The sequence below is a fragment of the Passer montanus genome, unplaced genomic scaffold, assembly GCF_014805655.1.
Source record: "Passer montanus isolate IOZ18808 unplaced genomic scaffold, ASM1480565v1 scaffold39, whole genome shotgun sequence".
Lineage (NCBI taxonomy): Eukaryota > Metazoa > Chordata > Aves > Passeriformes > Passeridae > Passer > Passer montanus.
Window position 1 is genome coordinate 6,873,494 of NW_024368707.1, and position 24,860 is coordinate 6,898,353.

The following is a 24,860-nucleotide window of genomic DNA, read 5'->3' on the forward strand; positions in this document are numbered from 1 at the left end:
TACTTGAAAACGATGGTCAATAGCTATCACTATGAATCTATCAGATAAAATCCTATCAAACACAGTTACCCTCTCCCTGCAAAAGGCATTGTAGATACACCATGAGAAATTTAAAATTGACCAGATGTGGCCATTTGCAAATGATTAAAGTTCCACAGCTGATGTTGAGTCTTGGACACTGTTTTATGGTTGTCCATACAGCACCTTTATCAACACTAATTGATAGGAGTCAAAATGAAGTAAGAGCAGCTTTTGTAACTATCACCAAACAGCAGTAACTTCTGTTGCACACCTAAGCAGAATTTATATTTATTTAAAGGAGAAAAACAGGATTAATTCAAAGCAGCAGTTCTTTGTACTGGACCTTACTTTAAATACATCAAACAAGACACGCAAAAGTATGGAAAATCAGTATGAAAACCTTCTAAAAACCAATCTAGCAACAGTCTTGCAGAAGCAGAGGCTTGGAGATAGGAAGATGATGACTGGAATATCAACAAGGTGTGGTAAGTGAGTATGATCAAGCAAATGATGGCTTGATGAACAAAGAAAGGACACCTACCAGGAGACAGAGACTGCCTTCAAGATGTAAGCCCACATGCACATTCACAACCCGATCAGATAAAACACCCAAAAGGCTGGAAGCAGGCTTGTCTGCCTTAGCAATGCTAGAAAGCGCTCCTCACATGTCTGAATGCAGTGAATAAAGAAATCAAGCATTCCCCAATCCTGAGCTAAGGAATATGTTCCCTTTTTGGGGAAGAGAGAGGACCAGATTGGAAATCACAGCTCAAGCAACCTGTTTCCAGCTCCAAGGAGCTCCCAGACACAGGTGTTTCTCCTGGGCTCAACTGCTGAAGAGACTCAAAATCCCTTACTTGTCATATCCACAACGACAAATTGCACAGAAACCCCATCCAACTTGGCAAATGAAGCAGTCTCTCAGATACCCAAAGCAATCCTAGCTGCCACACTGTTTTGAAAGAAATGCAGTCTGAGCACTTTTTTTAGCAGTCCTTTAGGAAAATAAAGATGATACATATGGACATTTGACGGGAATCCTGTATCACAAGTCATGAAGCATTTGAAGTCTGTTGGAGAGAATGATGCCATAAAAATCTTAAAAACAAAAGACTCAGCCCAGCCAACATTTAGGAAAGAAAGGGCAGATGCTTTCTAAGAAGGAAAGAAATTAAAGCTATCTAAACAAATGAACTTGTTCTGACTCTACCAAGAGGTTAGAAGCAAATTTAAGAAGGAATACTCTGCTTTACAAATGCAGGCGAAGCATATGTTTTGGCAGTGCTTGGCTGCACCCATCTGCATACTGGGGCAAAAAAGTTCTTTTTAAGGGGCTTGTGCACAAGTGCAGTATCAATATCTACAAATAATTCGGCTGTGAACATGTGATTCTTGCTTTTTCTCTGAGGTTTTTCATATTCACAGTAGATACCTCCAAGGAGTATGGTCCAGTTTGAAAAAGGTGAAGGAGGAGCACTGGATGAAAAATAAACCACCCATTTCTTTCAAATTTTACACAGGATTTTTGCTTTGCCACTGAGCTCTTCCTAAGAGAAGACCCTCACAAAAGAGACAATTCAGAGATCCCAGGATGATGGCAAAGACTTAGAGACAACAAATTATGAGTTTTCTCTTGGTTACTTTTAGGGGTACAGTCTTAAAATCCCTGAGAACTTGTTGATACATATGTGGTGCTTCCCTAAACAAAGGAAGAAGATACTTAAGAACACCTGAAACCCATGAAATATGTATGTCTGGTAGTAGGTTATAGAAGGGTCATGAAAAATAAAGGACAAAACCAAAGAATCAAAGACACAGGCAATAGGTTAAAGACATCCAGCTCCTAAGATATGAGAAGAGCTGGGAGTCAAGCTGTAGTCTTGTTAAAGTGAGGTAAGAGGTCACAGCACTGTGACTGCTGGACTAAGGAAGTCCATTGTTGCAAGTCTTTGGGGACATGCATCCTGTCAATCTAAGCATGTCTCTACATCTTTTTTAACAGAAGTTTCAGAACCTGTATAAAATTGGCTTGCTATTTCTCAATTTGTCACCAAGAAAATGGTAAGAAGATTGAGTAGCACTTTGATAAAGCAAATGTACAGCCTTGCAGGACAAGTGACAAAGCTATTATTTCTACCTTCATGGAGTTACAGAATACCAAAACAAGTTATTGTTGGCATGAAAAGGTTGACATTTCACTTGACATTTCAAGCTGATGCTTATTTGAGTGGATATCTTCTGAAAACATCTTGATAAAAGAAGCATTTCAAAACTGTAACCAAGTGTCCTAAATGCCAAGAGACCTACTTAGAAACAAACTTTAAGGATTCCATACTCAAAGAATTTGGTTATTTTGGACAACTGACTGCTGTGAAATTAGTTTGCAAGCTGTTGAGAAATCAAGTCTCCATATGCCACATTTGCTAGAATATACTGAATTTCAGAAACCTTTGGATCTCCTTACCTCTTGTCCTGAAAGGTAGTATGCTGCTAGAAGACCGCCAATGAAGCGAATATTGACCTCAAAAACAGACACTTCAGAATTCTAGAACAGAAAGAAAGCATTAATAAATAATTAACCAACTCCTTAATGAAGGAAGAAAAAAATTGTCAAGGCAGAAGAAAGTACATATCCTAAGGCAATCCACATGCAAGGGTCTGTACTGTTGCAGTCTCTAGATCCAAACTGAAATTCTCGTGCTCATCTTTGTGACACCAAATGACAATTCTAGTTACAGCTTCAACCTATTTTATTAAAATCAAATTAGTTTTTCTCCTGCCCTCTAACCATTTTATCACCACAAAGTGTAATTCCAGTAATTTCGGACTGGTTGGCAAGAAGGCAAGGAGTGCACATTTCTATAATTCAGCATCTTCTCTCTTATGCTTCAGCATAGCACCAAACCTTCTAGGTTTAAAAGATAAAACAAAATAATAATTTGAGAATTCCCATAATGCACTTTTAAACCTAAATTACTAAACTCAAATTCAGAGCTCTATTTTAACATAATCTTTGTCTCGGAATAGCCTTTATGTTAGGACGTGTAATACTGCGGGACCACTGAGAAATTCAAGAGAATAAACTATTTTATTGCCTTCTTCCACATTATTATTCTTAGGTTAAATTCAACAGTATCTTTTGACTCATTTAACCCAGAAAAAATTAAGGGAACCAGATAGTTTTAACAACTGACTCCCTCTGTGCCCCATTCAGCTGATTTTCCACATACACTCCATCTGTCTCTCCCATAAACTTCTCTTCAACCTATTAGACACAGAAATGTAGTTTTATTAAGAGATTTTGAGATAGGCAAGACTCTTAGCCAGAAAAGTCACTACAATGTGCACTGAACAAGCTGACTCACCAATCTGCACACAGCTGAAATGACATTTACAGGTAAGTCTTTCCTTTCGTGCTATTTCTATGGCACCTGCAGTGCTTGGATCAAAACCAAATTCATTTTGCACACATTACATATTTCAGAAAGAATATGTGAATAAAAATTTCTTTAAACAGAACTGATTAAAACTTGGAAGTTTGAAATATTCCCAAATGTTTTTAGCAAAAGGCTTTCCCTTTTCACAAAGAGGTGATACAAGAAAAATAACACCAATGCAGCATGATTCCACTTAATACCTATTAAAGTCATGAATCACACATCCAGTGGGACAGTGTAAAGTGAAACCAATGATTTCCATTTCCCAGTAGAAGAATCCAAGAGGATCAAATGTATGTATTTATTTATAAACTCCAAACCATATAAGGAAATTACTCAAGTTTGGTGCATACACAAGACAACTCATTAACCTTCAGAAATGGTTTTTGATATGTAGGAAGATGTAACTGAACCCCAGAGGGTCATGTAAATTTCTTCCATCCAAATCCTAGATTAATATTGTAAATTTATATTGAAATTGCCTTAGATCAGACAAAAGTTATGGAAGCAATTTAGTTCACCCTCATAATGGTATCATTATCTCTACACTGTCTCTGATATATTTAGGATCTTCAGTTTTAGACTGAATAATTATCTAGCACTAACTGAAAAAGCAGAGTAAAATTTCTTTGATGTTTGCCAGACAGTCAAGGTATAAATCAAAAGGAAAAAGCCCAAACAAATAATTTTTGAAAAGTAGGTTAAAATATAGAAACAACAGTAAGCATTTGCTGAATCTGGAGTATACAACTATATTTCATTATGTTTTCATTTACTGAATGAAAAGTTATTTTTGGAACCATAGGGCAAATCCAAGGACTGAAATACAAATTCCATCACAGAGTCTGTGACAGTCCCAAAATTAGTGCTAAGAACACTAATCAATAAGACTAAAATAGAGCCATTTCTTCCATTTAATGCTTCTCAAGAATGTCAGATACTGTATGACCAACTGGGAAATTCTTGTGATAGATTAAGAGCCTGTAGGAAAACACAAGAATTCAAGTGGCATATTTTGTGTTAAAACTCTTAAGAAATGGAAGAAGAGGTTGTATTCTCAAGTAATTTATACACTGTAGTTTTGGGGAAAATTGTCTTTCATAGCTCAGTTATTTGCAATGACTATCAGCCAATAAAACCTCATCTTTCTGTCTTCATTTCTGAGGCCTGGTTCTTTCTCACAAAACACTTCCCCTTACTTCCACTATCCAGTTATAATTTGTAGTTTAAAAGTACAATATATACGTGCATCTCTTCTTACAATCATAACTGTGAAAAGATCAGGGCTTTTTTTTTTATTCTAAAACAAAGTTAGATACACAGAGAATGTCACATCTTTGACAAGTTTACATCTGACACTTTGAACCATAATTTTTATTAAGTTTCACCTGAAGGACCTCTTCTGGCTCCTCCCAAGATGAACACCTTGAAAAGGACTAGAGAAATATTTAGGGCAGGCTCTACTCACCACACTGAAATCAAGATTTTTGTCAATCCATTCCTGTCCTTCTCTGAATTCATCGTGAAGGCCCATGATATAAAGAGTATCCAATGCATCTACTATGGTAGCACCCATTTGTGAGTTTCCTACATGCAAAAAAGAAGGGTTTCTATTACAAGTGACTATTGCACTATTTTTAAACATCACAAATATATGAGAAAATAACCCAAGCAGTAGCAAAGCAAAGTTACTATAAAGGTGTCAGCACAAAGAATTATCAAAATGAGCAAGGAATTATCAGGTAGATAAGCGAATTCCCACTTCTCTTTTAAAGCATCAATCCTCTGGCACAGTTTGGCTTCTGGGGAAAAAAGAATACTTAAGACAGAAAAAAGAGCCCTTCTCATCTGCTTTCCTAACTTGAACTTGAGCAACTATACTTTGACACAAAAAAAGCAACCCAAAAAACCCACAAAAAACCTAAGGACAGAAAGACATTCAGCTTCAAAAAGCTACTAGGAATTCTAGGACAGAAGCATTAGGGAGAAAAAAATCCAAAAAAAACCATAGGCAAGATAAAGCAATCAGCACTTGCAGTAACGCCTTGCATTTCCCAACATTTACTTCTGAAATATTCCAAGTTTGGCAATTATGGACGCTAGCTAATGATTGAAAAGCACGGCCTGATGAGCAGGGAAGCGCTGGCCCGGCGTGACTGCCAGAGCCGCAGTCCCAAGATGTTCTCCTCGGGCGTCTGCAGGGACGCGGCTGCGAGCGCTAATGGATTTCTCAACTGTCACCACTTCAAGCGGAGCATTGAAAGCCAAATAAAAATCAATGGTGCTTTAAGCTAAAATGCCATTCACTTGAAACAGCAGCAATTTAGAGCTGATTGATGAGTGACTCATCGGTCTGTGCAAGGGATGAGGAGATGGCGAGCCATGGCCCATGATAGCCCTGATCTCCCTAGGCCATCCCAACCCAAGCTGCTGCCCCCAGCAGGCACAGATCTTGGTTTCTAGAGGAAACCAAAATCATAATGAGTTATCTGGTTTCATGAAGTGTTTGTTTAAAACTTCCTGTGCACCAACAAAGTAGGCAAATTTCACTGTTCATAAGGAAACCAAAATCATAATGAGTTATCTGTTTTCATGGAGTGTTTAAAACTTCCTGTGCACCAACAAAGTAGGCAAATTTCACTGTTCATACCTGTAATCTATACACCAGTGCGCTCTCGTATATAAATTCTGGTAAACTCTGATTAGCAATTTAAGGACACTAGTGACAAGTCCATTTTAGGGTTCTTTTAATGTGCTCTCCACCCATAATGGGAATCTCTACAGCACAGTGTTCCTGCTTGGTAGTTTTTATTAATCCATTCCAGACTTTCACATGGTTAGAGCTATATTTTTTCCCCTCAAATATAACAGTAACTGAATGAAGCCATCATCCCCACTGTGTTTCTTTCACACATCTAAATGACTGAGAAAGCTTAATTCCATTTTCAGGGACTTCTTTCCCCAAATAATAAAAATTAAACACAACAATATGCATGTCAAAGTAACCACCAACTAATTTTTAAAGAATAGCCATGCATCGCTTTTAATTAATTTCAATTAGATTTGGAAAGCCTGAAGTTGGCAGTGTTTGTTAAGAAAATTCAAGTACAGATTGGGACACGCTACCTTTTTGCAAGACTAATCAAAAAACAAATCCTTTGACAAATTGTCCACCAGCCATACCTCTAACTCTCAGGAAATGTATTCACTGGGGTGCTCAAGTACTGTAAGATTTAACGCCTTCAGCCAAATGACAAATTCCACAGCTTATGCTAAAGTGGAGGTTGCTTTGAGCAGAGCCACAGCACTGCACTTAACCTAGCACCTTCTCAAAAGCATAATGTGACAGTTATCTAATTTATCACTTCAAAAATATGCAAATAAAACCACACACAAGGACTACCTTCAGTACCAGCTGACAAAGTATTTTTTTTACATAAAGTTAGAATTTGTTATACAGCTTTCATGACACGCTCAAAGTAATTTCTGTTCCTTTATTTAAGTCACATTGATAAAATTTTCAGATACACACAGTGTTTGAACTAATAGGGATACAAAAGTCCAGGGAAATCCTGGAAGTTCCTCTTGCAATAGTTTCAAAAGGTAAAAACTTTCCAACTTAAACACAGTGATAATCAGATCAGTAAGCTCTTGTATTCTTCAACTTGCAAGGGATGCAGAAAACATTTTGCATGGAAATGGCCTGGTATGCCATTGTCCGCCACCCTACCTCCCCACTCCTACTCCAAAGAACTTCAGACACCACAATACCATCTTCCACAGTTTTTGAGATCTCAGAACCACACTCCAGTGTCAATAATATGGGAGAGCAGTATGTTCTGGGCAAGAATATCTACTTGCCAGACATCAACAAAGTATCTTCAAAACCACAAATTTAAACAACCTTTTTCACGGAATTCTCTTTTGCGCAGAGCCACAAAAGAAGGCCATGGATATTTAAAAACACATAACTTTTGCCATCTAACAAATCCAATTGATTAATTCAGAGAGAACAGAAGAGAGCTTTCATCAGAGCTGATCAAAACTGTTCAAAGTTTCCCCAGTGCATCCCATAATGATTGAACAATACGACCTTGCCAAATACAGACAAAAAATTTGCTTTCACTATCACTGTGTTGAAAGGGAGCCCTCAACCCCACATACAGAGATCTTACCTAAACCAGCAGTCCCCAAAAGGGATTGCCTACAAGCCCTTTCACACCAGATCCTTTGGCACTGTTTGCAGACACCGAAGCAAATGCAGCCAAATAAAACCAGCTTGTTCAGCACTTTTAGTCCCTAAGAGTCAATTAAAGGCATGGGCTCACACTCTGAGATTTTTGTCTGGGCCATACCCTAATACTTTGTTCAAGCCCTCCTTCCAGCTGCCTTTAGCACTCCTTTCTTTCACCTTTTATGTTTATCTTTTCTAGAACCATGAATGTCCAACAAAACATTACTGAGAAAAGCCCCTTCTGCTCTCATATGCCTCTTCCCTAAGCAGTGATGGACACCTGTTTTTGAGGCACAAATCAGTGTGGTTATAGTTTCTAGACTCCATCAGAGAGTCCAACTATTTTGTATCCCAATCTCCTAAGGATAGCATATACATCCCAACCTATAATATTAGGGGTTTTTTTCATATAAGCAGACTATTTCCAAACCAAATTTGAGTAATTTTTCTTTTTTCTACACGAGTACTTCTTCCCTGAGGAAGACTCAGGGGAGCAATCTTTGCATTTTCAAATCCTTTTGGCTGAACACGTTTCCAAAAGGTCAAGAGATGACAAGTCAAAATTTTGCAACAGATTGTCTGCCCAGTCTTCTTCCTTTAGTGTCAATCAGACAGCAGGAAGCAAACTAATTCCCTCCTCATGGGCATTGAGGTGGAAAAGTCCAAAATGCAGAACTTACACTCAGAAGTCTCGAGCCTACAAGAATACAGGGCAGAACTGAAAATAATGCAACACTGAGGACAATCCACATGTAACACCTTGGCTGCTCCACTACAAAACAGGTACAACTTAAAACCATTTGTGGGCTACGTGATGATTGGTCAGAGAGTAAAATTAGCTCTCAGCTTCTTTCTTCAAGGACTATGTAGAAAGGATGTCATTCTTAATTTGTTCTTAAGTAAGAGCTTCCACGGAATTCTTCAGAATCTACAGCTTGACCAAAACAAGCAGTGACACTGTAATAGCTGTCTTCATCTTAAAAAATACTGCACTTCCAGCAAGGCATCGACTGAAAACTGAAGAAGGAAGAAACACCAAGTGTTCCAATCACTAGCCTGCACTAGGGTCACATGTGCTGCTATAGGTAAAGCAGAAATGGATAGGCAGTGGTGTTTCCCCCTGCTGATGCTGACAGAAACTATTAAAGTCACAAAGTTAAATAATTTCCCATTCATAATACAGAATGCTCTTTTTTTTCCTTTCACAGCCATGCCAAGAGCCATAAATTTTGGATCAAAAGGACAAGGGGATAACCTTCCAGGAATTAAACTGCAGAAGGTATCATTTGAAGCGCCATAAAGTAACCCTAAATGGTGAGATAACAGTTTATAGTATACACTTCTTGCTACCACCTCAAGCAGTCTATTATTGCTCCACATATAGAGGGAGCAGATGTCTCATTGTGGTGAAAAAAACCTACAAAACAATTAAACTATAATAGAAAATAACACTTCTGCTTGCTGAAGGCACTCCTCCCAGGGTCTGCCTCTGTTCAATACAAAGGCTCAGCTAGTCATGTTGCATAAGATAATAACCAATTCCAAAAAGGCTCCGTTTTAAAAATGTCAGATTAGGAAGTTTCCTCTCCATATAATTATAGTTCTAGTTGATTGAGCTCCAAATTTAATGAAGTTTGCCTAATGAATGCAATGCCCATTCTTCTAAATAAAACAGAACATCCATCATGAGCTAATGGAAAGAATTTAGCAGTGAAATAGTTGAACTATTAAGAAAATCATGCACACTCTCATTAAGCAAAAGTATTATTCCAGAGGACTGCAAAATGGTAATTCAAATTTGTAGTTAGATATAGACTTCAGTTTCTTGAGATAAGTAAATTCCTTCTAAAACTACAGTTTGAAATTTCTAGCAAATCATATGACTAAGTGTAAATATCAAGGCCTCTAAAAGAAAAATGGTCTTCTTATCTAAAATTCTTTCAGTATGCCAAAGCACTAGATGAAGAACTGACTTATTAGTACAATTTGAAAGTCTCACAAGAGACTATCAAAGTACAAGGGAGACAGATCGTTGTCAAGTGTTCCACAACAAAATGAATATGAAGAAAATAAATAGCCCATTTTCATTATACCACAAGAAAAGGTGTAGAGATTTAGAATGTCTGATATCAGCTCAGGGTTGCTTTGTGTATTTATTATGTGGAAGCAGAAGAAAGTATAAGCAGTGAGGTACTAGAGAAAATATATTAATACATCAACTATGCATAGATCAATTATGAACAGAAAAGACTAAAGATATGAGACATAGACAAGTTAAATAAGGAACAAGATGACAAAACTCTGCCCCAACAAACTGAAGTCAGGCACTAAGCTGAAAGGCAATCATCAAATAGGTGCTTCACAGAAACTCTTGATTATTTAACATCTCACCCATACCTCCTCATTACTTCAACATGTATACACCACACATAAATCTCATTATCTCTCTTGAAAAACACTTCCATAGGGCTTTCATTGGCCCAGGTGGAGGGTTGAGGAGGGATACTAAGTCTGCATGGGGGAAGAGTTAATTTTCTTCACAGCAGCTTGTATGGTGCTGTGGGGTTTGGATGTGTGACTAAAACAGTGTTGGAAAGACACCAGAATTTTTGCTATTGCTGAGCAGTGCTTGCACAGCATCAAGGCTTTCTCTTTCCTGCCCCTCTGCACCCCACAGTAATAAGCCAGGGAAGGCGTAAGGGTAAGAAGGAAATTCTCTCTCCAACCTTTCTCCCTCTGCCTGTGCTCCCACACCTCTGTACCACAAGTGTGTGAGTGTCTTACAACACACTTGGCATTTACCCAGAGACTTGCTAGAGGAGTAACAAACCTGAAGGAAATCCAGCCTACTCAAATGGATCTCTCATTACCAAAATGTACTCTGCTGCTACGAAGACAAGGAAACCAGCCTAAGTAGAAAACTACTGAGGCCGCTCTGCTTCCAAAGAAGTCATATAAATAGAAAGAAGTCACATCAATAGGCCTAATAGATGCATGTAACCATTCCTACTCTTCTACCTCAAGCAGTGACTGAGAAGGAAGCATTTTATTTTTCCTCAGAAAAGAAAGCAGATGACATGTCCAAAAGCAGGATGCTCATCAGTCCTTTTACAATCAAGGTAGGGTTGTCATATTTCCTAAACCAGTGACAAAATCACACAGGAATAAATAACAGGAATCAAGACTCTTCTCCTTGGCAAGGATAGCTTGCAGACATCATCAGCAGCTACATTTTGAAGAAAGCTAAGAGAATTGGCAAGACTGAGGAAGAACAAGAAGTTAGATACAGTAAAAGCATTTGGGCAATTACTGAAGACAAGTGTCTCTACACCACACAAAGAGCAAGTATCTCTGTGTTAAGACATCCCTGCAATCAAAATAAATTACTTTATACTCTAGAAACTTATCTTCCTAGGCAATAAAAAGCTGGAATCCATAGTTAGTTATGTGCAAAGACCAGAGATCTAGATGCAAGAAAATAGCTTTCACTCTCAAAACAGCTTCCCATGGCCAATAGGATGATCATGCTGATTGACAGAACCATAAGATACAAACAGAGATAGTGCCAGCAATACTATTGGTCTCAGCCTGTTTCATATCCGATTCTTTTTTTTGCAGGGCCCTGGACAGACATCATTTAGTGGAACCTACTTAATAGTGCCAGCAATACTATTGGTTTCAGCCTGTTTCATATCAGATTCTTTTTTTTTTGCAGGGCCCTGGACAGACATCATTTAGTGGAACCTACTTTTATGGTGCAGAATATGCTTGATTACTGGTGTAGCTACTTGGGGGTGGAGGTAGGATCAGCTTGCAAAAGGAATGTAAGAGGACCAAAGCCTCAGGGGATAATTCACTGTAATTTCTAAGAAAAATTTCCACTAAAGCAGGTGATTTCAAATTCAGACTGGTCCAGCACTACTGACAGAGCAACCCAACCATTGGGCTGTACACAAGCATATAGCAGATCCTCCTTTTCCACCATAGTGATTCCAGAAACAAAAGAGGAGATGTAAAGCCTCCCCAAGGAGAAATATAACATACCTCTCCCACACTCTGAAGGTAAAAGTTTAGTTATTTTTCACATAGGCGGTAATTTTAATTCCCAGCAACTGAGCGAACATGCTTCCTTGATGAACTCAGCCTGACATTGAATACAGAGTTATTACAATCCTAAGGAAAATAAATATTCTTGTTATTGTTATTCCTGTCTGCCCAGATTCATAACAGCCGAAAAATACATACTGGGCAAGACTGCACTATATATTAGAAAATATACCAATTTCTATTCCAAAAGATTTAAATAATTCTAGTTTTCAGATTGTAGCAACAGGATTTCTTGATGTGACAGACAATTAGAGACATGGTATGAAAATATGTAACATGAAAATTAAAAGCAAACAATTATCAACAATTTTCTGTATCTCTAATGAGAGTCTGGCAATAAAGCTGCCACTACTGAAGCATACCACTTGCAAAATATCTTAATGACTCACGAGGAACAAGATAACGTTTAAGAAAATTAATTAAACTTTTGAACAAGAGAGTTTAATTTCACTGAGAAAACAAGTGCTTCAAAATTAGTCAATGAAACTATACATTTCATACAAAACTGCAGTGTATGATTTCAGCTCAGTCATAAAATGCAGTGAATAAGCCTGTAAGTATCCATGAAGAAACCAATTGCCTTTAACATTTTAGACTAATTAAAAAAGCAGAACAAAAAAATAAGCATGTTGATTGCTTAGTTCTGTTAAATTGCTGATAATAGACAAGATGAAAAGGAGGTCTTAATGTTTTGTACCAGACAATAGAGTACTTTAGCATATAAATAACATTAAATGATCTACTTTAATGCTTTCCTTAATTTCCTAACTGAGGAAGTCATGGGAGTAAAACACTGAATTGTATGCTAGACTTTGAACCTATTAAAAACTGGACCTGCTGGTATTTGTTAATAATCAACAAACTGCTGCCTGAATACCTATGCTCTTAAGACCCGAATTTTAAAACTTTGTCTAAGAATCTATACTGCAATAAACCTTCCTCTTGATCTGCTCTTCACTTGATTGCTTTACTTTGCTCCCGAAATCTTATACGGCCCTTCAAATTAATTCAAAATTCATGCAAGCAAGAGCTGAATACAGTCCCCATAGTACAAAGCCTGAATATCCTCAGACCATTTAAATTTTCTACATTTCTATCCAATTTCTTCCATATTTTTTGCTCTCTTATTTTTAAGCACAAAGACCAAACTCTATTACTGTACACAGGAGGAGGACTGTGTGCAGACCATAATAAAGATTAATGCTGGAACTATGATCTGAGTTAGTGGAAGGTTAAGACCTGGTAATAACTGAAAAGCCAACGATGTCAGGAGAGAAAGGATAGAATGAATTTCAGAGTAGGAAAGTAAAGAGGGAGAGAAGATGGCATTGAGTACAAAGGAGGCCATGGAAGCATGTCAGAAAGAAAGCAAGAATAACGTGTGAAAAGAGAATGGTGACGGCAAATCTGCTGCACACACAAAGCAGTCAATCAAAACTAATCAAAATTATAGATCTGAAGTAAGCCCATTTTAAGAAAACAGGAAGTGGAAGACTGAAGGGTGGTTTCTGTGAATGATGGTCTGGAAGTATTAAGAGCCTAAACACCGGCAGCAATCAGTTAAACACCGCAGCAAGCAAAGCAAGATTAATATTTGATAGTAAATAAGGGAACAAGATGTTATCTGGACTTGAGTATAGTTGTGTGACCTGATGTATGAAGCAAGCTAAGTACAGGTCTACCAAGACAAGATACAATCTCTCACAGATAATTGTAAGCTAAATTACTTTGTCAGCTAGGCAGTAGGAAAAGGCACATTAAAAAAAAAAACAAACACCTAAGAGCCATCATGGCACATAAGCTTTTCTATCTTTATATTTGGGCCACTTCCGCACACTTTGGTCCAAAACCACATTCTAAATTTTCTATGGGACAGCATAAGAGGAGAAGATTTTCAGTGGGGTAGCCACAGAACTTCACCAAAAGGCTGCAGCACTTGAGTGAATAGTATCAGTGCATCAGGCACAAGCACAGTGCCCCACTCACGTGGTTGAACTGTTCCTGAATTCCAGCTGCCTGGTACATCTGCTGGCTTCAGATGACAGCAAAGCCCACCCACACCTGACTCCCTCACCACACACATGCCCATGGAGTTGTCCTCAGTAGATTCAGTTTTGGAGCTCAGAATGCTAATTCTTACTCAGCTGTCATGCCTGTTCATACTTTAACACTGTCCAAAACAAGACTGCATAGCCTTATCTTCATTTCCTTATTATACCCTCTGCTCTCAATTCCAAAGGACAGGAAAAGTTTAAATTCATGAGTAGCATTCCCACAACTTAAATAATTCACAAATCAAAATAAACGTTAAGTCCAAAGATTTCCAACAGGAAACTTTTTTTTTTTCCTCAGAGCAAACTATCTGGTTTATACGAGACGAACAGGAGAGAATGCTGTTGGGAAGAATCAAAATTCTCAGTCTGAGCCTCATCCCTGAACTCTAGTATGACTTAATTTCTTCATTGCCATTTCATGCACATGTTTACCTCACTATCCTACAAGGCAGGTTACAGAAATGAGGTGTGTTTATCTAATTTCACTTTGCATTTGTGCAACCTTTTGTTCCATTTTGTGTGATTTTCTGGTTAAAGCAGAATTTTCAATCTTCTGAATAGGATTTAACATAATTGCTTCAGACACTTAAAAAAGTCACTGAGTACAACTGCCCTAATTGTGTTGTACACAAACTAATACAAACTGTGTGACAAGAATTCAGTATGAATATTCTGTTATTAAAAAGAACAAGACAACAGCTGCTCGTGGTGAATTTTCCTGATATGCATAGGCACACTTGTGACAGTTTGATGAAATATCAGTGACATTCAAAAAATATTCTTGCTAAGCAGTTGTTTTTATCTACAGCACCAGTATTGTAAAACGCTTAAGAGGGAACACACAGACAGATTGTATCCTGTCTGCACAAATTTGCAAGTTTCAGAGAACAACTATATTCTGAATAAGCATGATACACATGGCAGTGAGGCAAAACAGTGTTAAAAAATCACTATTTGCCCAATTGGCAGCATCAATCAGAAGACAGCTTTAAATGAGATAAAGGAGAAGGAGAAGTCAAAAATTTTGTAGATGGAAGTCTTGTCTTAGCATCAATGTTAAAGTCTTTTTAAGAACTGAACTTGCATATCGACAGAGAACATACACAAAAGGGATGTGAGACCTCCCCTTAACAAAAACTCTGAGAAAACTGACCTGCCACACAGTAAAAGAAAATTATTCTTGTGCAGATGAATAATAGTTTAAAAGATAGGAAATGAGAAGTGTAAACAGCCATCAGTGTGAGGTAAAATCACCAGTGGGATCCTACTGAAATGATTGCTTGGACAAAAGCTTAAATATTAAATAACTGAAAATATTTATCACATTAGATTTATAAAATAAATCATTGGATATAGTGGATGAGGATTTCCAAAAGGAATGCTAGTGCAGAAATGCTACCCTACTCTGTAGACTCAACAAGCAACCTAAAAGACAGAGAATACAATTATTAGGAAAGGAACAGCAAACAAAACAGAAAATGGAAAAAAAGTCTTAGTCTTCTCCTCTCAAAAACAAAAAAGACCCTAAAACCACCACCTTGAAAATATACAAAGAAAAAAGATAACAACATATCAGGTATGAAAAACTGTAAGTAAAAGAAATTAGCTTACAGGACAAGACCCTCCATGCAGAACAGGGGCACTGCTATGGGCATATGCAGTTCTACAAACTCATGAACGGCAAGAAAGAGATGAATAATGGAATTTTTTTTTTCCAACATCAAAACCAGTAATCCAGGACAGCAAGCAGACTTGAAAACGAAAAAGTTTTCTACCCAATATCAAATCAAACTATGGAATTACCCATAATGGATTATGTTGCTCTTAAGGTTGCTCAGACTCCAAAGCAGTTTGAACAAAATCAAGGAAAAATAAACTAGAAGCAATTAAATAAAGGTTGCTGCCTCTGACTGCAGGAGCACTACACAAATTTCTGTAAGGCTGTGGAGTACTCTGAGACAAGCTCACTATGAGCTTCTCCTGCTCTTACATGTCTTCCCTAGGTACCTGCTGTGAGCAACTTTTGAAGACTGAGTAACGATCGTGTTTGATCTGTCATCTGACCTGAAGGAACTTTTCATGTGATATTAGAACACTGTTCTAGTTTCAAATAAAGCCAGCAGCTCAAGACTTATGCCCTTTCTCAAAATTTTATCTTTCCAAAATTCGTCTTACTGGTCGAAAAAATACACATTCAATACACATATAATATTTAACATTATCTTGCTGTAATCACTCATTATGGAGTTTTCAGAGGACAGAGATGCATAGGCCTGTCTTAAGGCCATTTCCATTTATTTTAAAATTGACTTGAACCTGAAATACAGAGATTAGGCTGAAATTTGCATTGTGAAATTACCTCTCTTCCCTAGTTAGCAAGAATGGATTTTCTTTCCCCTTCCATTTGCCACAGAAGAAGGCAATAATGAGTAAATTACTTGTGCACGTACAGTTAAAAGATAAGAACTACTGCTCACTGAGGAGGCTTTTGTTTATCAAGATAACATATAGTCAAGAACATTTTTGTTTACATATCTACCTCATATTCCCTTTTTGTGCTCTACATGGATTCAGAGGCTGAACACATGCAAAAAAAAAGGATGTTAAGCAGAAGCTGTGTTTTCCATCTGATTTATGCTCTACATGGATTCAGAGAACACATGCAAAAAAAAAGGATGTTAAGCAGAAGCTGTGTTTTCCATCTGTCTTTTTATTAGGATTTTACAGCAAGAAGACACAAGAAGTTTTCCACCATATTTTCAAAAGGTCATTCCACAGCCTTTAAAGTGTATCATCTATTTTCTTTCCAGCAAAACTGTTTGTCTCCATACCGTTTATGAACAGGTATTTTGCCAGCTAAAAACCAAACAAATGAACAAACCAGAAAATATAAAAGGCTTACTAAATCAGACACTCAATTAATGTGAACTTCAAAAGTAAATTACAACTAATCAGGTGACTGCAGATGATAGCGTCAGAGCAGCTCAGGCAGCTCAGTAACTGCTACAAGGACAGATAACAGAGATGTCTTATGAATTAATGAATATTTCCAGGGGTAAGTAATAATGAAAAATCTGTTACAGAGTTTTCGTGTAGTGCTTAGAAGAAATATTCCACCTCTCACTTCAGGAATCACGAAGCGGAGAAAGAAATCACATTGCTCTCCCAGGCTTTGTCAGAAGTATTGGAAAAGCAGGCTCCTGTGCCTGACTCAGCTCCTTTTTGCAACAGCCTCCCATCCTTGCAGTGCGACAGATGCATTTTCTTTGGGAGTTTTGCTGCTCCTGCTGCCCGGCACAGGGAGAAATGCACTGTCAGATCTCCATTGCTTAGCAACACGAGGAGCTGCCGCAGGAGCTCCCTACACTGCTGCAGCACTGGGCAGTCACCTCAGCAGCTTTCCCCGTGTCACCAGGGTGCATCAGTGGCACTGGCAGCAACAGGCTGAGGCTGGACGTGCTCAGTGATGTGGTACAAACCAAGCAGTCCACTGGTATATCAGGGAATATCCAGCACATGAACGGCCCCGGGTGAATCCTTGAGTTATTCCCTTGGACATATCTCGTCCACCAATGACACTTAAAATGCCAGACAAAAATTCCTCATAAAAGAGAGGACAGATTTATTTGGTCAAGTTTTAAGGAAGAGATAAGGCACTGCACTGCAGTTTTGGGGCTCTACCAGATACCATAAATGCAACCACAATGTGACTTTACTGACAATTGTCTCTTCCCCCTTAGAAGACAGGATCCCAAAGAGAGCTGGCAGGCAGCTCAGGTTAAATTGGCTGTTTGTGTGGCATGTGAGGTGATAGAACAGGAGAGGCATGAAAGCACTATCAATGCATGAGACAGCTCTAGTGTGACAAAATACCAAATAATGGCTTTATTATATCTTTGTGCATGAGAATAGGGATGTGTATATACAAGTGTCCACAACTTCTACACTTTTAAAACTTTTTATCATTATTAAATTCTTTTCACACCCTTCAAAACACATCTAGACATATAACTGTCTACGGATTATATGCATTTGGATTACCAGATCATATAAAGCAGTTCATCTCTAGACGGAATACACCCAAATGCAAGGTTTAGAAGTGCACTGCTAGTCATACGGGAAGTTTTCAATTTTGCAAGAGCTGTATCAGTACTTTGCCATGTACTTATTATATGACAAACTGCCCATCTTCACTTTACTTTTAGATAATTAAAATTAGCAAAACAAACCAAAAAACAACCCCAAAACAACAAAATAAAACACATCACCAATGTCAGAACTCTCATTTCTGAAAGCATCATGTTAGATGACAGTCTACAATTTCTAGTTTTGGTGAGGACAGTGCTCCAAATTGCCCAGGCATTATCTATTTTCTTTATATTGTTCCTTATAGTAGTTCAGGTTCTCAAATAAACATATTTTAGAAAAACAGAGATTGAAGACTGATGCAAACTAACTAGTACTAACTACTCAATTTAACTCACAATAAAGTATCCTTACAGCTTATGCTATGGTAATTAGTTCATATGATACTGGATACAAACACATACAGTTTAAAATTCTGAAGCATATCAGGACTGAATGATTTTGATTGTGTTTTCAGGAGATGTTCACCTGTGGGTCATCAAACAAGTGCAGAGACACATCATCTTAAAACAGCATGTTCCAGGTGGTTACTCACATCCTCAAAAGCAAATCCAGTCAGATTTCATTACAGGAAGAGAACCCAACAATACCATCAACTACTCTGGTTCATGCTAAAATCAGAAACCCTCCTGAAGCAAGCTCAGTGTTTGCTGTGCTTGCTCATTATCTTACATGCACCATTTTCCATCAGCCTCTTTACCCTTTGTGTTCTAATGAGAACTTGACTGAAATCCCACACAAACCCCCTCTGCAACAAGACCCTGCAGCTCCCATCAACTTTTTCACCAATTTAAGCAGTCCACCAAAAAAGGCCAACTTTTCCTTTTTAGCTTAGCTGCTACAACCTTCAGCAGTGCTGCAAATAAAAATTTAAACTGGAAAGAAAATTTACACCTCTCTGCTGTACTTTCTCCTTGACTTTTATATTTCATTTTACAGGGTAGGAATAAATGCCTGCCTTTTCAAAAGCAGTTATCACCCCGTTTCACCAAGAGAGAACCTATTAAGGTTTGTTTCATATATCATCTAAATGTAAATATCTTTAAAAGCATACCCACTCCCAGTCATACTTTCCCAAAGCAGTACCATGCTACTAATACAGTGACCCAGCTGTGGAAGAGGTGCTACTCAAGATACTGCCCGACTACAAGTTTGAAAGTTTTTTAGCAGACTCTCCTTTACAATTTACAGTCAGACATCTCAAAAAGACTGGCAATTGCGAGTTTCTTGCTGCAGGCCAACTAAAGCAATCTACTGTGTTTTGTCATAAAAGTCAAACTAATAATTGAGGAAGCCCATAAACATTCTTGCTGGCATGATTCAGTGAGGCATAGAGCATCTTGCTTTAAAGTTTATAAAGTCTATCCTTCCTTATATTTTTAATTACTCAAAACTAAGATTTATAAGAGCAGAGCAGGCCACCTCCTCTCTGACCCCAGACTGAAACCTAGTAGATGTTGCAATGTTAGAAACACTTGTGTTCTCCTTGGCATAGATACAGATATACACTGCTTTAGACAAAAGTGGAGTCCAACAGGGAAGACTAATGACTTATTTGTCTTCTAAATTGAATCGTGTTTAACCTCACTTGGGAGTTATCAGCAGACCTGATTTCCCAAAGATTCATGCAAAGGGCTGCCGTTCAACCAGCGATACCATCTCCTAGCAGGATCCCACAGACGTGCCAGGAATTGAAATGGAAGCACAGCAGATTGCAGTAATGGCTGAAAATAGTTTGGATCAAATCATCTTTGAGATGAATAATAAAAACAGATTTTACTGAGCATCTTTTTATTAAAAGTAGCATGAGGTTTCAAAAAAAATTAAGCAACCCTTCTATAAAGGCAAATACTGCTGGGAATCGTGTCAATAGGGGTAATAGAGATTGGTAAAGAGCTTGGAATAACAATACAGCCTAGACAGTCCTTGACAAAGACCAATTTCCACACACACATCCCCCCCATCAACCATCCACCAAATGAACAATTGCTGATTCTATTTTAGACTTGATATATGCTGAAGATTATGTGTTTCAGAGAAGTTTTTCATATGAAATAGCCTTGAATAGAGCAATCATGACATGATTTGGCTAAAAACTAAATGGCACAAAATAGCATCAGGATTTTAAAAGGACAAACATGTAGGGCATTGGCTGCTAGAGTCAGATGGAACAAGAGGAGCAGAAACTTTAGCATGGACAAGGACGGCAATTTCTTTCAGAAAGCAATGCCAAAATTTCAAAAATAAGCACTCCAAAGAATAATCATTCCAAGAAAAAAAAGCATAAATCCTCCAGACTCATTAGCAGACATGTTAGAAGTAAGCAGAGGAGGAATGGAAGAAAAAGACTACAGTGAAATTGTAATTCATAACTGCTTCAAAATATCATGTCAGTCACATTAAAAACAAACATCATAAAAATGTCTTTCTGCCACATGAAGGGAAAAAACTTACTTCATAGAGTCTGGGTTACAAACCAAGGTTAATCTACAATTACACATGACAAATTAAGAAACAGAATTGCAAGTAGCAAAGACCACATGACCATAAAGGTGAAATTAAAGATTTTTCCCTGTCAAATCCAATTTCAGCAGCTGTAAAAAATATAAACGAAAGCCATCAATTAATCATAACATAAAACTAAATTACAGTAAGGTTCAGAAGATATTTTCTTCGGGAAACTTAAGGCAGTGCCTACGTACAAGATAACAAAGTATCTAAGAGTACTACACAATGCTGTCCCCCCACCTAAGAAACGCCCTTCTGTCATGGAAGCAGCCTTTTGCTGCAGTGTTCCCTTCAGCCCACTCTCTCCCTGCCCTGTGCTAAGCACCACTGCTGAGGCACTGGCACTGGCTGCTCAGAGAAGCTGTGGATGCCCCATCCCTGGCAATGCTCAGCACCAGGCTGGATGGGGCTCTGTGCAGCCTGGGCTCATGGAAGGTCCCAGCCCATGGCAGGGGGGTTGGACTACATCACCTTTAAAGGTTCCCTCCAACTCAAACTGTTCCATGATTCTCATGGAACTAAACGCAAAGATCTAGACAATATAAGGGGGTTAAAAAAAAAAAACAAACAACAAACAAAGAACCAAACACACTTATACTCACTGCATCTCAAAATATAACAAAAAAATACCCACCACTGCATCAGGACTTTCATTTATATGTACACACAGACAAAGCATCAGTGCACATAGACACAGCTTAGCCTCTGCAAGCTAAGCACCACTGCTGAGGCACTGGCACTGGCTGCTCAGAGAAGCTGTGGATGCCCCATCCCTGGCAATGCTCAGCACCAGGCTGGATGGGGCTCTGTGCAGCCTGGGCTCATGGAAGGTCCCAGCCCATGGCAGGGGGGTTGGACTACATCACCTTTAAAGGTTCCCTCCAACTCAAACTGTTCCATGATTCTCATGGAACTAAACACAAAGATATGGACAATATAAGGTGGGTTAAAAAAAACAAAAACAAAAACAAAAAAACACCAACCAAACACACTTATACTCACTGCATCTCAAAATATAACAAAAAAATACCCACCACTGCATCAGGACTTTCATTTATATGTACACACAGACAAAGCATCAGTGCACATAGACACAGCTTAGCCTCTGCAACAATAAGAACATACTACTCCCAAAAAGATAGGTCAATAAAGTAATTTAATGAAATACCACTGAAATAATACATTTCTGTCGCTCACACTTTGAAAGATTCTTTATTAAAACAGAGTTTGCTAGAAAGTTTGGGTAGACTTTCAAAGAAGATACATGGACAGAAATATTAAAAAAAATATCACAAACAAACCAGAAAATATAGCCTACCAAATATGTTGGTGGAATGTCCTTTCCGGGCAATTGGTTTGAGCTCATTATGTCCCCATCCATATTGCCTATAATTGTCCCAGGCATGCTTCATCATCTAAGAAACAGGAAAAAAATAGGATTTGATTACATTATAAAACTACTCTCTATGAATACAATATTTTACTCCTTATTTGAGACTTCATCTTTCACAAGCATCCCAGCATACTGGCTAATTACTTTGTCACTGCTTCTATCTGTTTCAGAAATCAGATTTTACAGCATGAATACATTTGGAAAAAATTTCAAGTCTATTTGACTTGAGCTAAAGAGCCTAATGCTCTGCATTAGGTCGTTTTCTTGTTCTTTCTTTTCCTTTAATATATGCACATAGATTTAAGAATGTAAGGATAAGGAATGCATTTAAGTGTAAGGAACTGCTGTAAAACACTGGCGAATGTCTTAAGATGCTAACTAAAAGAAAAATATATCTACTGATACCTGAAGCATAAAAAGGATTTATTTACACTGGTACATCCAAGTAGGAATTTTGCAAACAATTTTGCAAAAGGTATAACAGCTTTCTCATTAGCAACACCTACTTAACAAAGATGTACTGTCATATAGCCTCTACCAAAAGAAATGCCAAAAGCTTTGCTTTTTAGAAAGCATAATGAACAAAGCAGTATCATTTTATTAATATTTACTACACAAAACATTTAGCTTTTTAATATATATTTCCACCAGCTAGTAAGAAAACTGCCTCTAAAATCCCAGAAGGTCTTGCTAACTAGTTGTGCACATCAGCCACTAAGCAATACTTTCATGAATTTGCTAAAACTCTTCTAACTCCTTACTTGTTGGAAATTCAGCAGCCACCAAATTGCAAAGCGAATGCAGTTTTAAATAAGTAAATATTATTAGTACCTAAATAGATAAAAGCAAATAAGAGGAAGAAATTAGACATCAAAAGACATTGACTGCTCCAGACACAAGAAAAGTAAGAAAAAAACTTTAGAATAACAGCCATGTATCTGTATCCATAACATTATACAAATTTCATTTTATATTTAAAATAGTGTTAATATAAACAAAAACCCCAAGAAAATGTATAGGACTTAAAATCATGATTTTCACAAGTTTGATAAATGCTTTCTAAGAGGATAAACTATGTGAACAATACTAACCCTTTTAGAAACTGAGGCAAGGCAATCTGTTTTCACTATGATTTACATGACTGTAATTTTCTTATTTTAATCAGAGTCACCATGCTCACAGAAAATGTGGGGGAACAAGCAGATGCTGGCTAAAAGACGAGGTGCAGCCAGCTGCCTTCCCAGCACTACCTCACATCTCTCCTCTTACTACATCTCAGATCCCTCCTCCCACCAAATTCAACATTTAGTGGAAGTCAGCATCCAAGAATCCCAAATCTTTCAAACTGCATCTAAACTGCCTTCTGAGACATGGAAAACAAAGTCTCTGTTCTCCCTACAACCATCAAGAGATTCCTATCCAAACTACAAAGCTGTAATTCCTTTAAATGTAAGCTCCCTCCAAATTTCCCATGGCTCAGTTAACTCTTGCCTAGACAATAAATTTGAACCCCACACACTGGCCCAAGAAGCTGGGGAGCACTTCTGTGTTAAACTGGCATCAGCCTAAGCACAGTTGCCCTTCTCAAGATGCCAGTCCCACTCCTGCCACTTGTCAGTCAAAGTCAGCTCACATGTTGCTTTTAGTATTTGCATTGATTTTGATACCTGATTAGGCCACAATACTCTAGAACTTCTTCTAGAAGTGAGGAAGAAGTTCATGAACTAGCAGTGTAAGAAAAAGAGGATGCAAATATATTAAAAGAGGAGAGAAAAGCCATTTCCCTAGCATTCACAAACTCCTTAGTGTCTTCACAGCACTTAGCAAACTGGCCAATTCATGGCTATTGAAAAAACAAGATGAGACAGGTAAAGGGATCCTCTCTTGACGGGTAAGAAAACTGCAGCGGGACAAATCCAATAAAAACCTGGTCACAGGCAGTAAGCACAGAAGTTCCTCTGAGAGCTCTCACTAATGTTATCCAGAATGAACCTACAACTTTCTATGTAAAATTGTTCATTAACTTAGTATCATAAAATCAAGACTCACAGCATCATTCAGATGGGAAGGAACCTCAGGATGCCTCTCCTGCTCAAAGCATGATCACTTATGGGATCTCTCTGGGCTACTTTAGGCTTTATCTAGTCAGGGTAGACTTAAGGACTGGGGACAGTCAAGGCTTCTGTGAAGGGTTCAGCTCTAACCTGCAGCCTGCCAGTCCTAAAAAACACTACTTGGGAAAACAGACTTAAAGGTTTAGAAAGAACTAGAGGATGAAACTAAAGACTGACCAGTGCATTCTCTGTGTTTATAAAAGAGAGATGACTGAACAACATGTGACCATGACATGGCAGATCCAACCAAATGGCTTGCAGATAAGGGAAACTGGGCTTCCGAGATCTTTGGATGTCGCAAATAAATATTTCATGAAGGAGAATCAAATAGCCATTGACATTCTACTTTTGTAAAAATCTGATGGTATAGCAAATACCAGAACAGATCAAAACTAGCTAAGTCCAGAAAAAGAACAACTTGTTTCCTCACAGCAGAATGTTAATTGTGGAATATTTCACTGTCCTAATTCGCTGTGCTTCTGGGGGGAAGGTGCATAATTTATTACAGAATATTTCATTCTGAAGAAACCCAAAAAAAAAGTATGCAAATTACAAAGGGCTAAAACAGAATACATGCAACACAAGAAATTTCTATATACATAATTTATCCTAAGAAAACTTTATTAAGATAGAAACTGCAAAGGAGTACATTTCAATGGATGCATGAATTAATGCAGAAGTAACTTAAGAATACAGTAGTGAGACCTGAAAGTCTCTTGAACACAAGAGACTAACACACAGTTGACTGCATCAACTAAAACAGAGACAAGAAATCATATTTTGAGGAGACTAAGCTACTTTGGTAACCACAAACACGTCTGTCCTGCCCCTCTGCCTACCCCAAAC

General features: G+C 37.9%; 1 protein-coding gene across 1 annotated transcript in view; it reads right to left on the minus strand.

Annotated features, from left to right (window-relative positions):
* The window catches only part of MAN1A2 (mannosidase alpha class 1A member 2), a 134,302-nt gene that overhangs the window by 67,825 nt on the left and 41,617 nt on the right, over nucleotides 1-24,860 (minus strand). Inside the window, exons 3-5 of the mRNA XM_039717890.1 lie at nucleotides 21,826-21,922; nucleotides 4,927-5,045; nucleotides 2,486-2,566 (exon numbers count right to left, since the gene is read on the minus strand). Of these exons, the coding sequence (XP_039573824.1) occupies nucleotides 2,486-2,566; nucleotides 4,927-5,045; nucleotides 21,826-21,922 (297 nt within the window). The remainder of the gene's footprint in view (nucleotides 1-2,485; nucleotides 2,567-4,926; nucleotides 5,046-21,825; nucleotides 21,923-24,860) is intronic.